At 32.9% G+C, this 15,425-nt stretch overlaps 1 protein-coding gene across 6 annotated transcripts in view; it reads left to right on the top strand.

Moving 5' to 3' along the window:
• Positions 1-12,736, top strand: part of LRRC40 (leucine rich repeat containing 40) — a 67,417-nt gene extending 54,681 nt beyond the window's left edge. For 2 of the 6 annotated variants that reach the window (XM_002750952.7, XM_017974834.4), the window contains 5 exons: positions 1,670-1,777; positions 5,065-5,175; positions 6,379-6,456; positions 8,908-9,093; positions 11,628-12,736. In XM_002750952.7, the coding sequence (XP_002750998.4) occupies positions 1,670-1,777; positions 5,065-5,175; positions 6,379-6,456; positions 8,908-9,093; positions 11,628-11,733 (589 nt within the window). In that variant the 3' untranslated portion in view covers positions 11,734-12,736. The remainder of the gene's footprint in view (positions 1-1,669; positions 1,778-5,064; positions 5,176-6,378; positions 6,457-8,907; positions 9,094-11,627) is intronic. The other 4 variants (XM_017974833.4, XM_078332227.1, XM_035251858.3 and 1 more) reach the window with 2 other exon arrangements.
• Positions 12,737-15,425: the final 2,689 nt, after the last annotated feature.

Here is a 15,425-nt window from a genome sequence, read left to right as displayed (position 1 = left end):
TAAAGACAGATATCACAAAAGCATAATTGTAGGTTGCTTTGATTCTTAATTTATTGTAATTTGTTTTTCTCAAAGACTTTAACTGGAAAGGAATATCCTATTTAAAATATAAATTATTAATCTCAATCCATAAATGTTTTAAACTAAAATTTTTAAATAGCCTGAGTCTTTTAAATTTTACCACCATAAATCAGTTCCCCATGACTTGAGCATTTGTGAGCGAAGGGGTGAAAATACTGCATCTACCCAGAAGAAAATGGAATGCTAAAGCGAAGTAGGAGGCATAATAACTGAAATGTAGACTATCTTTTTACATATTTGTATTGCAATGCCTTTCTTATACAATTCTTCCATATTATGCATTATATATAATATTTTTTTCTGTTCATACAGTCATTCATTTGGGATTCCATTGAAGATTCTTTTATGTGGATGACATTGTGTTAGGCACTAATAATTTTAAAAGAAGAATGTAAGGATAATGGCTAATTATAATATCAAAAAATGGTTCAATATGCAAATGTTAGAGTTCTATATAGTATTCCCGGTTATCCACTGTTTTAGTTTATGCAATTTTGGTTACTTGTGATCAGCTACAGTCCAAAAATATTAAATGGAAAATTCCAGATGTAAACAATTTATAAGTTTTAAATTGTGCACATTCTGAGTAGCATCATGACATTTTATGCCATCCCTCTTCAACCTGCCCAGAACATGTATCATCCCATTGTCTGGCATATCCATGCTGTATATACTACCCTTCCTTAGTCACTTAGTAGTTACCTTGTTATCAGGTTGAAAAAATATGGTATATACTATATAGGATTTGGTCCTCTCAGAAGATTCAGGCATCCATAGGGGTCTGGATAAAGGGGAACTACTGTATTTTTATTTAAAATTAAATTTATATTTTATTGAAAATCTTACTGAAAATTTTTAAAAAGGAAATTTATTTACATTTACATTTGAAAACGTGTGACATAAATAACAATAAATAACCCTTCAGATTCTAATGTCACAGAAGTGAGATTTGGGGAAGGTAAGTTGTAAAGCTCATTAATGGTAGATATAGGAATAGTTTAATCTCAGTCCATTGCTCTGTCTACCTTGTCACAAACTAAAGGAAAGAGAGATTGGTCTAGGTTACTATACTAAAATTAAACTAATTTTAGTTTAGTGCAGTATTGAACTGAAAATGATTATTGTCTTGCAGAAATTATATGCCCAAACAAATGTGAAAGAAAACTCCTTTTATTGATTTTTAAGAAGGGGCAGCAACTAGTTTTTTAAATTATAAATTTAATTCTACTCAGAGGTAGAGGAATGGGCTCCATTTATTATATGACTGATATAGATATCTATAGATAGATATCTAAGATAGATAGATATCTTAGACTCTGAAGATAAAAATCTATTTTCATTCACATTGAGTGTATGAATGTCTAGAAAATGTAGTGTAGTATGCTATAAAACAATATGTTGTCTGAATTATGAACAGTGAACCTTTTATGGCTTGGTAGATTATGTAGCATTTGTTACAAAATTTTATAATCAATGGCCTTGAAAAATTTTATAAAATCTTTTAAATGCCTTTAAAAATGAAGAGTAATAATCATATCTTTTTGGACTGCTAAGAATGGTTTATTTTTCAAAACCATTTTTCATTTAGTGATAAACAAGCAACTTTGATTCCTGATGAAGTGTTTGATGCAGTAAAAAGCAACATCATCACTTCCGTTAACTTCAGTAAGAATCAAATATGTGAAATTCCAAAAAGGTAAGAACTATTTATGATGCCATTTGTATAGGTTGTGACTCATTCTATTGTTTTCCTATCTTGGTTGCAATAAATATTATTTTTCTTGGTTTTTAAATTTAAAAGTATATTTAAAAATTTTTGCATTATTAATATTAGAGGGATTTACCAAATGTCATTAAGTATTTATGGAGACAATTTTATCATTCGTTCTGAGAGGTATAGAGTTAAAAATTTTTGTTTCTTTTTCTTTTATATTTAAACTTGGAGATGGGTAGTAGAATTATTAAAAACATTAAATTATTTTCCCATGTAATGAAATATTAGAGAAAAGTGTTAAGAGACTGTCTAATATATCAGGTCCACGTGGATTAATAGGAATTTTCATTTGGGGCTTTATGTTAATTAATTGCCAAGCCCCTATTTTTCCATTGATAAGAAAAGCAAAATTAACTGCAGCCTGTTAATATTTTTCTCCTAGAAAAGATTGTTTACCTGTAGTGATTAGAAATCATTTGCTTTATGCTTTGTACTATGTAATATATTTTTGTTAATTATAGCAAAATCTTTAGATTATGAAAGAAAATTAATTTAGTATATTATTGAACTTTAAAAAATATTTGTTATCTAGTAGTAAACTATATACCCAAAGGAAGTTGACAGATAACCCAGCAATTAAAACAACCCAATGTGAGACAGGTTATGGTAATGATAAGGAACCTAAGCAATAGAGTCAATTACTTGTACCATGTCCCAGACCTGCTTGTAATTTTTGGACAGGTTAACTAGCTGTTCTTAGTTTTCTCACCTGTGAAATAGAGGTAATAATAGCACCTATTTATAAGAATTAAACTAAATGACATAATCCACACAAAGCATTTAACTAGAGCCTAATGCTTTTATGTGCTAGGATCTAGTACATACTTAAAAGAAAAAACAAAGGTGATGATTTCATGAAGGAGAGTGGTGTGATGAATTGAGAAAATTGAATGATTTTCATCTGTCAATTTTTTTTAGACAGATGAAACTTTTTAAAATTGAGACAAACTGTAATTTGCTTTCTGTTTTACAGAGCATAATTTAGGGAATGTAGATCTTAAAAGATGACAACTTAAGAGAGTCCATGGCAAAAGGGATCTAGTCCATCTTCTGGTTCTCTCTTGTTTTAAAGGACTGAGAGAATATTTGATAGAATTGATCATTTAGATTTGCTCTCAGATAGGACAGGTTTGCTTTGGGGGATCCTGGATCAAATAAGTTAATTGGGAATAAAGATAGAGAGACTTAAGAGACATTACCTTATTATTTACTTCCTCATTTTATCCCACTATCTGGGTCTTCTTTTGCAAAACAATGTCATTCTGTTGACACAGCTATTATATAACACTTTGAGCAACTTAGAATGTCAAGAAAATAATCAAGACATGCTTTATTAATGGCTATATTACATTAAAAAAGTCATGCTTTTCTCTAGAAAGTTGCCAAATAATTTTCCCTTTTAAAAAAATTTTGATTCATAATTCATACTTTTCACCAACGATTATAAAAATAATACTCATAAAGTTTTAGAATAAATGAAGGAACGTTTGAGTTGTAGTTTCACCACTGATTTACTCTGTTAACTTTGTGGCATATTGCATATTTTATTTCAAGCCATTCTCCATTTGGAGTTATACATGCTATTTGTATCTTTTTTATTTTTTTGAGACAGGATCTCACTTTGTTGCCCAGACTGGAGTTCAGTGGCACAATCATGGCTAAACGCAGCCTTAACCTCTCAGGCTCAAGTGATGCTCCCACCTCAACCTCCCTAGTGGCTGAGACTACATGCATATGCCACCACACCCTGCTAATTTTTGTGTTTTTTGTAGAGGCAGGGTTTTGCCACCTTGCCCAGGCTGATCTCAAACTCTTGAGCTCAAGTGATCTGCCTGCCTTGGCCTCCCAAGGTCTTGGGATTACTGGTGTGAGCCACTGTGCCTGGTCATAATTTGTTTCTTGACTGGTTTGTCGAAAGTATTTCTCTGTTTGTAAACAATACTTTAAAAATGTAATTTAACTATATACTGTACAGTTGATTATGACAATAAAGGAAACTTGTTTCTCTAGGCCGGATTTCCAGAAAAATTACTAAGTCAGAGTTTGACTCTGGATATATAAAAAAAAAAATTTATCAGTTACACATTGAAACTTGTTTTCTGTCACTACATCTTTTTCAATACAGCAGTTTATATTCTTTTTTTTCTTTGCTAATGTGAGAGACTAAGTTGTAGTTTAATTTTCATTTGGTTTTCTTTTTTATTTTTTTGAGACAGAGTTTTGCTCTTGTTGCCCAGGCTGGAGTGTGGTGGCGTGATCTCAGGTCACTGCAACCTTTGCTTCCCAGGTTCAAGCAATTCTTTTGCCTCAGCCTCCCAAGTAGCTGGGATTATAGGTGGCCACCACCATCCCCAACGAATTTTTTGTGTTTTTAGTAGAGATGGAGTTTCACCATGTTGGCCAGGCTGGTCTTCAACTCCTGACCTCAGGTGATCTACTTTCCTCAGCCTCCCAAAGTGCTGGGATTATAGGTGTGAGCCACTGAGCCCAGCCAACTTTCATTTGTTAGTAAATCATATTAATAGCAGGATTAAAACTATAAACCTTGATTGGGCTTACATAGAAATGTTTAATTCTTCCTCTTTAAGTTTTAAACTAAAGCACCTTAGTGGTGATACATACACTGCTTATATAGTAGATAACTACTATGTTACAGGATGTCTGTCTAACAATTTGTTTTATGGATTCAAACAGAATAAAGTATAAAAATTTTCTAGATTTGATTTTTCTCCTTTGTGCCATAGATGGTTTAAATACAAAATAAATAGGCTTTTTAGTGAAAATTTAATATGCATCTAAAGCCAAATAGGAACTTTTGGACAGCTAAGAGTGAGCAGTTTTTGTAAAAAACAATATTTTTATTAGTTACATATCCCAACTCTTAACGTTTCTGTGAAAAAGTAAAAGGTGCAAAAAAAAAAAAAAAAAATTGGGAGGTGGGGAGGGATAGCCTGGGGAGAAATGCCAAATGTGGGTGAAGGGGAGAAAGCAAACAAAACACACTGCCATGTGTGTACCTATGCAACTGTATTGCATGCTCTGCACATGTACCCCAAAACCTAAAATGCAATACAAAATTAAAAATAAATTAAAAAAAATCATAATTAGCAGAAGTTAAAAATAGGAATTTTCCCTCTTTGATCTGCTTACAGTTTTGAAGTTCCGACAGTGAATTCAAGGCTAACATTTTAAAATTATTTTTGTTTCAGGATGGTAGAACTGAAGGAAACGGTGTCTGATGTCAATCTCAGTTTTAATAAGCTTTCCTCAATATCCTTGGAGTTATGTATGCTTCAAAAATTGACTTTTTTAGATCTCAGGTATTTATTGATACTACTGCTTGACTTTTTAAAAAAATTATAACTTGTCTTTGAGTTTTACCTAATTTACTCCTTTTACCTATTTTCCTAGGTACATGTGGCAACTGGTCTTTGTTTATTGACAGTAGTTTAGGAGAATCCTAAAATAGTATTTAAGAAACCCAAAAAAGAATTTAGGAAAAATCTTGTAATCAGACATTTTTCATTGGTAAGCAATTTACCAGTTATGTGATAAGACAAAATTACTGAAAATATTAACCCATTCTAAGCAAAATTACAAACAACACATGGAAAGTATTTTCTTTACATTGTTTCTTTTCTGAAAGTAAATAGCATAAAACCAGCTGAGTGGTTTTCACCACAACTTAATGCAGACAATAACTGGAGAAAAGTACAAAGAATAAAAAGAATATAGATCGTACTGTAGAAAGTATGACTTTTACATATCAGGCTTGACTTCAGAACACAAAGAAATAGGTTAGAGAAAAGTATTTATAATAGGTGGTCATCTAGTTGGGAATAATTTCTCACAAGTATTTTCATTATTAGTAGTTATACTGCTTCTAAAATCCTTTTACCTTTTTAACTTTTCTTTTAACATTGCTCCCAGATCCTTCTAACAATAAATGAGATTTTGTTTACTGCCATGTTTAATGGTAAGAGCTAAAAAAAATAGTCATTTTGTAAATTTAAATTCTAAACTTAAGAGTAGGAATAGGTTTGCTTAATACCTATGGAGTAGGAAACTCCAAATCTCTGAATAGATAGAATCTCTTTAAATTCCTGGTTCATTTAAAAAATAATTTTAAAATTCTTCTTAGGGTAGAATTTCATGCCTGTGTCATATGTATTAACACCAATGGAATATTTATTTTATGTGGTATTGTAGACATGGGGGAAGTATTACAGAACCCACTTGGAAGGAGTTAGTTTACAGTGTTTACCTGTAATCACTATTAAACCTATAAAGAATTCATTGCATTGTCAATTGATTGCATATTGGTATTAAGATTTGGCACGCTAACTGAATAATTACGGTAGGTGACTGATTCAGAATTCTCAGAACTCAGTCTTAATAAGATCAGATCAAGGATTGACAAACTGATCTACATATTTTTTTTTTCTGCTCAACATTTTAATTACAAATTAAACTTGTAAAATTTTTCAAACTTTGTAAGTCATCTGTTTTGATTTCCTATTTAGGAACAATTTTTTAAATTCTTTGCCAGAAGAAATGGAATTACTGGTAAGACTACAAACGATCAATCTTTCCTTTAATAGGTAAGAGACAGAACAGACAATTTTAATTGTTATTCTGTGGAAATACATAGATCTTTCTAATTGGAGAAAACAACTAAAAGCCAAATAACAAGAAGTCCCCTTCTACTTTATTTCAATATTCAGATTTTATTTTCACTTAGTTCTTAGAATTAAAAATATTATCTTCTTAGAATTCTCATAGTTGATGTATGAGTCTAACATATTTTTTATTCCTTTTTACCATTTTGAAAAACCTGTAGGAGGACAAATGTGCAGATAAATAATTACAATTGCTGTAATGGAAGCACAGTGCAGAGGAAAATGTGTTTTCTGAGTTTACTTCAAGGTAGAGGAGACAGCATTGAAACTGAGGTTTGAAAAATAGACATTTGTCAGGCACTCAGGTAGAGAACATTCTAGTTAGAGCAAATAGCATATGCCAAGGCACAAAGAGGTGGAAAACATATGGGGTGTTTGGGAAACTTCAAGAAGTTCAGTGTGCTTTGGACAATAAAGCAAGCAGGTAGAGGAGTAGAAGTAACAGATATTCTAAGTTTGGCAAGTAAGCAGGTAGCCAACCCTGGAGCTTTTTATGCTAAACGAAACTTAGATTTTATTTTGCAAACACTATAAAGACACTGCAGATAATTAAGACTAACTAATATTTATTGGGAGCTTATTATTCTGCTGGTGCTGCACTAAGTACATGTAATATCTCATGCATACAAGAACCTACATACTAGGTTCTGTTACTGTGTTCCTTTAAAAAAACAAGGATTTAGAACCAAACAACTCATCTAAGGTATGCAAAAATAGTGAATTATACATCTGAGATTTGAGTCCTGGTGGTTTGACTCCAGAAGTTGGGCTCTTAACAACTGTGTCACATTGTTTCTTATGATGAAAATGGATTCTAGAAACAATTTAATTAAAATATTAATAGCTGGCCAGGTACAGTGGCTCACGCCTGTAATCCCAGCACTTTGAGAGGCTGAGGCGGGTGGGTCACCTGAGCTCAGGAGTTTGAGACCAGCCTGACCAACATGGTGAAACTCCATCTCTACTAAAAATATAAAAATTAGCTGGGTGTGGTGGTGGCCTGTAATTCAAGCTACTTGGGAGGCTGAAGCATGAGAATCACTTGAACCCCAGGAGGTGGAGGTTGCAGTGAGCTGAGATGCGTCACTGCACTCCAGCCTGGGCGACAGAGCAAGACTCTGTCTCAAAAAATAAATAAAATTTAAAAATAAAATATTAATAGAACATTTAATGTAACCCAGATAATGTTTTAAAGTTTTCAAATATATTCATTTAATCCTTATAACCAGTGTATAAGTTTAGTACTATTATTCCTCATTTATAGATGAGGAAGCGAATGCATAGTGATGTTAAAATATTGCTTATTTTAATTTTTCTTCTGTCTGCTCTGTTACTTGTGCTTTCTAATATACAGATTGCACCATTATTGTCATTATTTAAAAATATGTGCACTTCTCAGATCTCTCCTTACTTGTGAATTGAGCTGTTCGTTTTATATTGTGTTGTCAATTGAGCTATCAGTTGCACATAAGTAACATCTTTGGAGAGGTGCCAAAAGCTAGCCTAAACTTCTGTGTTATCAGGTAATTATCTTGTTCATGGGTTGCAAGGAGGGAAGAGAAAAACCTAAGAAAGGGATCATTTAGTCCATCTGTACTCTTGGCTATTGCTTCTCTAGTCTCACTGGAACTTCAGCACTTCACTATTGCTTTTTTTACATCAAGGCAGCAAAGGAATGGGGCAGTATAGGGAAGTGAAAAGCCTAAAGCTTTCCTTCTGCCCATTCTTGTATTTTCTAGTGAAGGCTCAGGTTTACCTCATGCTAAAACTATGCTAGCCTTTGTCCGCCAAGGGTTCCTCACCATTTTGTGTTAACTCCAAGTATTGCTTTGACCTATATTGGCCACCTTATATCTTGTGGCATCTTTGGGGTTGCTTGGACAAGAAAGCCCACAGTCTGTGCTAGTTTGTTGTCTTTTTAAGAACCCAACGTGTACTCATTTTGGAAGCCTCAGTCAAAGCAAACTATAAATCTCAAATTTTAATATGTTTTGAGTGATTATGTTTCATAAGAAGTAAAAGTGAATGGAAGAATACCTACATGGATACATTATAGGGAGAATTTCCAGAGAAGGTTTCCTCTTCTCTTGAATGTGAACAGAAAAACAGGAGAATTTACTCTGAATTTTTGCTGGTTTTATACAACAAGTAGTAATTGTTACAAGTCTGTCTGCTTAATATGTATTTTAAGGTTTTCAAAAGTAGCCCTTTTTCTTTATTTTTTGTAAAATTCAAATACAGAACTTATGCCAATTACAGAATAACATACACTAAAGAAAAAATTGCCATGTCAAATTTAACATCGTCTGTTTTAGGAACGATTTTTGACGTCTGATTCCAGTATATTTAGGTGTTCTGTCCATGTGTTAATAGGTTTAAAATGCTACCTGAAGTTCTATATCGTATCTTCACACTTGAAACAATTCTGATTAGTAATAATCAGGTTGGTTCTGTGGACCCTCAGAAAATGAAGATGATGGAAAATCTTACCACGCTGGACCTTCAAAATAATGACCTCTTACAAATTCCACCAGAGCTTGGCAATTGTGTGAACTTAAGGTAACTGCACCATTCTACTTCATTGTTTCATTTATGTGATTGATTTGTTGAAGTGATTTGGTTTTCTTTTGAGGTAAATTTGCAGAAATTTAAAGTAACAGATTTAACATTTTGTTAAAAATAACAGGTAACAAAACTCAGAGTCCCAATTCTGTTTTTCACATTTTACCAAATATATATTTTTAGTTTTGCTCATATGGTAAAATATATGTGTAAATATAATAACTGTTTCCAGTGGCACTTTGCTTATCACTGTGTTTATAACCTGAATCTCTACTGTGTAAAAATGTCAGGGAAATATTAACTCCTTAGCTTTGAATACAGGATTTTTTGAAATTGATTACAGAGTACCACTATCCTATTTCAAGCCCAGCATAGTCTTCTGTACTCTTTACATCTGCTTTCCCTCAGCATCAGGTACTTTTACCCTGTTTTCATCATAATTGACCAATGAATGTCACCTTTGAAAGCATTCCTTGTACTCCAACTGGAATTAGTCCCTACCCTGATTTCCCGTCATGCTTCATTTGGGCTTATTTATACAATTTTGGGGTTTTTCTTTGGAAAAGAGTTGTCCCAGTGCCTAAAACATAGTAAACACCCAGTATGTGCTTATTAAGTGAATATAAAGGGAGTTTGAGATATCAACAGAAAGCCAAGTGGTTAAGTAGAATGTGTCAGAAATAATTTAGTTGTTGAAAACTGCATATTAATGATTTGCTATATTTTACATCACTGGGACAACACTGGTATCTGCTCTAGTACCTCATATTAGTAAATTATAGGAGACAAGTACAGTTGATTCTTATTATTTGTGGCAGTTATGTTCTATAGACAGTCTGAACGCTGACTTAGTGAATACTGATCTATCGCTCCTAGGGGAAATACAGGGTTAGGTTCTTGCAAGAGTCTAGTCACAACATTTTCAGCAACCAGTCAATACATAATTTTGTAATATGTGTGTTTCTGTAGTAAGACACTTCGCTTAATATTATTATTGTGTCATTAACATTGAAGTCATGGCCAACAGCACTATAAGTCATGCCTGAACAAAGCTTACTTGACACATGTATTTTTTTCATAATTCACATTTGTCCTTAGGAGGACTAGACAGTATTTTGGCATTACACTTGTTGACCATTTAACATAGTGAAATAACCGACAAAGGTATGAAAATTTGAAAAATGTAACACCAAATGAACCACCAAAAGGACCCGTTTATAGTAGAAGAGCTGAAACAAGAGGGCAAAGTGTCACCTTGTTCATCCTTAGCTAGGAACATGCCCGTGGGGTGACTCCAATCTTTTGCTCCTCTGTGCATGTTTACGAATGACCTCTGAAGTGCCACACATATTGATTTGGGGGTTACAAACTTAGTGAGTGGGCAAATTTGCAAATATAGCACCCACAAATAATGAGGATCAACTGTAATCAACTTTTTTTTCTAGAAATTAGGAAAATGAATCTTTAAAAGAATTTCCAAGAAACATAGACATATTTGAAGATATAATTTAGATCAACAATATGGTGTGAGTCCTTTGATTTTTGTTTACATAAACACTTAACTGTTAAAAATTAATACAAAAGCCCTCAGTTGAAGACATTTTATTATATAATGAAACAACAAACTCTTAAATCTTATATTGAACTCTCAGAACATGTAAATAGATTTATATATGTATATGTGCTCAAAGGAGGGAGAGGACAGGAATGTGTTAATGTTTTTGGGAGGCAGGGGGTGGGGCAGTGGTGGTGATACATTGATTACATTATAGTCCTTGGCTTGGATGACTCATGCTGATATTTGTTTAAATCTTACTTGACCATTTAGTATGTAGTCATTTAATAACATTGAGAAGGCTGGATAAAAAGGTGGTTCAAATCACAGCTCCACCATTTAGTAGCTATTTGATCTTAGTATTTCTTACCTCCCTAAATTTGTGTTTCCTCATCTATTCAAATAGAACTATTAATGGTACTTACATCATAGGATTGTTAAGAGTTAGTGAATATAAATTACCTGGCTCAGTGGCTTTCACAAAACAAGTATTCAATTAATGTGTTTTGGGTTATTAATTAGTATAATTCTAGTGTTTAAATGCTCAGATTTGAAAAGGGGCAAATAGCCCAGGGATGGTGGTTCACTCCTGTAATCCCAGAACTTTGGGAGGCTGAGGTGGGTAGATTACTTGAGGCCAGGAGTTTGAGACCAGCCTGGCCAACATGATGAAATATGGTCACTACTGAAAATACAAAAATTAGTTGGGTGTGGTGGCGGGTGCTGTAATCCCAGCTACTCGGGAGGCTGAGGCAGGAGAATCACTTGAACCTGGGAGGCAGAGGTTGCAGTGAGCTGAGATTGCACCCCTGCACTTCAGACTAGGCAACAGAGCAAGACTCTCAAAAAAAGAAATAAAAAAGGGGCAAATAGAAAAAGAATACACAAATTTTATTTATAAAATTACAAATGAAATTAGAAGAAAAACCTTGTTAATGGAAAATGTTTACATTCTCAATTTCTCTCTTTTGTTTAGAACATTACTACTGGATGGAAATCCATTCCGAGTTCCTCGAGCAGCCATATTAATGAAAGGAACAGCTGCTATACTTGAATATTTGAGAGACCGAATTCCTACGTAACATGGAGTTGTTTTATAACCTTTTTCATGTTCTATTAACCCTGGTTAATTCTAAGGAGGATATAACATTTGTTTTAGTATCATCTTAAAAGATGATTGCTATAATTGATCTTGTAGTTTCCCAGTATCACCTACCCATTGGTATAATTAGCCTGGGCCATATTCACTACCTTTAAATATTTTTACATTTTTATTTAAGATTTTTGTAAGGTGTTATGTACATTTGTAATGGTTATAACCACAATGTGTTCATACATTTGTTCTAAATGTTTTGCATGGGATTTATCCTACTAACTTTCATTTTCTTATAGCAAGCAGCTTCTTCAAAAGTGAATTTTTATTTAATGTGGTTTAATATTATAATTGCAAAGCATTTCCTTAGAACTGTTTTTTTTCTCATTTCTTTTGTATTCCATACAATGTGACCAATTGACTTGAATATAACTAGCCACTTTCTACCTTTCTATTAGATATAATACTGAATCAAATGTTGTTGAATACTGTACTTTGGCATTTAAAAAATAAGACCTTCTCATCTTGGGCCACATGTCAAAAGAAAAAGAGAGGAAAATGATACAAAAATAAGACTTCTCATTACCCAGGAAGGACTTTTGCAATGTGGCTAATCTCAGTACACATTTCAACTTAAAAACCTTATTTCAACCTAAAAATCTAAAATTATTTCATAATTTTAAAATGTACTTGCAGTCTTGGTAAGACTAAACTTGCAGTATTTTTCTAAAAGGGAATTTGATACAGGTAAACTTGATTTAATAAAAGTTAAATGTAAACATTTTTATTCATACCAAAATTTTCAGAAGTAGGTTGATTAGTCATTATAACACCATATGGTTCTATTAAGAAGTTAATTCAATAGCATGTTTATCAATTTATTATAGACAGGTAGCTAGATAGCTTTTGGATGATGGAGGCATGCTTGTATTATGAAAAAAATTGTTAATAAAGATAAATACATGTTCAGAATAAAAGTTACATTTTTCAAATATTGATTACAATGTTTATGTTTTAAAAAACATGCCTTTTTGGCTGGGCACAGGGGCTCATGCCTGTAAATCCCAGCACTTTGGGAGGCTAAAGCAGGCAGATCACTTGAGGTCAGGAGTTCAAGACCAGCCTGGTGAAATGCCTATCTCTACTAAAAATCAAAGAAAAAAAAAAGTATCCGGGCATGGTGGCATCTGCCTGTAATCCCAGCTTCTCGGGAGGCTGAGGTAGGAGAATCACTTGAACCCAGGAGGCAGAAGTTGTAAGAGCGCCAAGAGCGCACCACTGTACTCCAGCCTTGGGCAACAGTGAAACTCCTTCTCAAAAAAATAAAAAACAAAAACATGCCTTTTTCTTATTACAGCTCTGTTGCTGACTAGGAAGTCTGCTTTGATAGTAAACAAAAGACACTTTACAATAAGGTGACATTTTATTATTTATACAATAAGGAGACTTTTATGTTATTCAAAACACTTTTTTAAATACTGAAAAAGTTGAGTACACCAAAGCCGAAAAATGGCTCTGCTATACACTGCACAGCATTATTTTAGTCCCTGTATTTTGTATCTGTACAGAAAGCATCTTCAAAATGCATTCTAATCACATTGTACACCTTTACCAATTAGTGTCAATACATAAAACTGAAGAATACAGCTCGCATTTGCAAATTAACTGACAAAGAAATTAATTTCACAGGATCAGTAAATTTAAAATATAGATTCATAGGACTTCTTTGCACATAAAATGAAGCAGCTTTCAAGGTTGTTATGGTTTCATACTGCAAAAAAACCAGTAAGTACATTCACAATCTATGTTAAAGTAGTAAATATGTCTTCATTCAGTTTTATTTACATCAATATGTAGTTCAACTAAAAAGTACTTTTAATTGTGATATAGTAGTCTTTTTAACACATACAAAAATGACAATTTTTATATATAATTTAAGCTCAAAATCACAATTATCTCAAAATATTAATTACAATACAGCCATTTCAGTTAAACATGTTGTGATTTAATTTTTTTATAAAATGGTAAAATTGCATTATTAAAGTAAGCAATTTGTTTTGAATTGGCTAGAGTACACCCAAGTAGAAAACCTTAAATGTTAAGAGGTGTTTCCTGCCCCCTCCCACCCGAATTTGTTTACAGCCACCTAGGCTAGCAAAGAGACAGAAAAGGCCCCAATTTATAAAGATTAAGCCTCTTTTGCTATACTGCTGTGGCCTATTGGTTCTTCCATAAAAGCTTTACAAGGGGAGTGTCAATAAACTATGCAGTGAAATGCATGCATTAATATACAGTATGTCTATGTAAAATGTCAATGTTTACTAATGCACATTAAAAAGTTCACAAAGACTGCAAAAGAAGTCATAAAGAAGCACTTTCTCTACCAGTCAAATATTGTAAATTTGAAAACGACTTGGGATTTCTTTGAAATCAGATCCCAACTCAAGTTCTTTCTCTGGCTAAAGGAGCTCTGGTTACTTGGCCTTAAGATGTCACTGTTGTGCTGCACATATGGTAGTGAAGTCAGATATTTAAAAAAATGAGTCTAGAGACTGTCTTCATTTTACTAAAATAGTGACCCAAAGTTGTATCACTGCTTAGAAATTTTTCTTAAACTTATAGAAGAGTGAAATATTTCCTGAAATGAGAAAAGGAAAATTTATGTGTGTGCGTTTGGCACATGAGAAAATACTAATTCATATAGGTAGAATTAGAACTTCTTTATAGAGTAATAAAAAGATGATGCCCCACAATAACTGAGGTCAAAGGTAATCAATTAGCAAATAGTTTAGGACAAAATAATTTTCATACTTAAAAATCCAAAACATAGTATCTAGTATCTGTTTACATATAATTCTTAACAAACCATTTGAAAACCTACCACTGTCTTCCTTCAGAACTGTTCATGTTAGTGTAATATTTCTTTTTTAATAGAAAGAGCCTAGTTCATATTATGGTTTTCTTATATACAGCTGGTTGGTGTGCCGTTGGGTGGTTGTAAAGTGGAAAAATAAAACTGTAGTACTTTCAATAATAGCCAACAGTAATCTTGCAGTAATTTTATTTTTTTCAAGGTCTTTTTTGGTGGTCTTTAAAATTTACAAACAGATTTTGGTAGATTTACTTCTAATTTCCCACTAGTAAAAAATTTCTCCTTCATATGAAGACAGTGTCATTATCCTTAGGCTTCCTTTAGTCCCTACTGAGTACAAAGAGAAACTTGATTGGCTCTTCAAACAAAAACTATCTGGTTTATCTATCAATTACCTTTCTCTTCATTTCAAAATAGGTTTGCATTTTCAAGGATGAAAGTGTACTTGAGGATGTTAAAGAGAAATGCCCAAACATAAAGCAGAAATATTAGGCATTCATTGCATTCCACTGATGCTAAGTGTCACCAAAGCTAAAACCAAATTTCCTGGAGTAAAACTTAACATACAACAGTCCTCACTGACCTGAACCAGATGTCTTTTCCAAATTCAAGACCAGTAAGAGTCCTCTGAGTGTAAAAACTCTATAAGTATTGAAAATAAAAATTATTTCAACAGTATATTCTGAAGATTAATGACCTTTCTAGCACATATGGGAGCTGCTTTATGTTCTGTTTGCCTGAGAGTTGCATCTTGCTTTTCCTATGGACTTTCCAAAAAATTACATAAGATTTCCTGACTAAATAAGACA

The sequence above is a fragment of the Callithrix jacchus genome, chromosome 7 (assembly GCF_049354715.1).
Source record: "Callithrix jacchus isolate 240 chromosome 7, calJac240_pri, whole genome shotgun sequence".
Taxonomy (NCBI): Eukaryota; Metazoa; Chordata; class Mammalia; order Primates; family Cebidae; genus Callithrix; species Callithrix jacchus.
The sequence above is the reverse complement of the archived record's forward strand: the minus strand, read 5'-3'. Positions and strand labels throughout refer to the sequence as shown.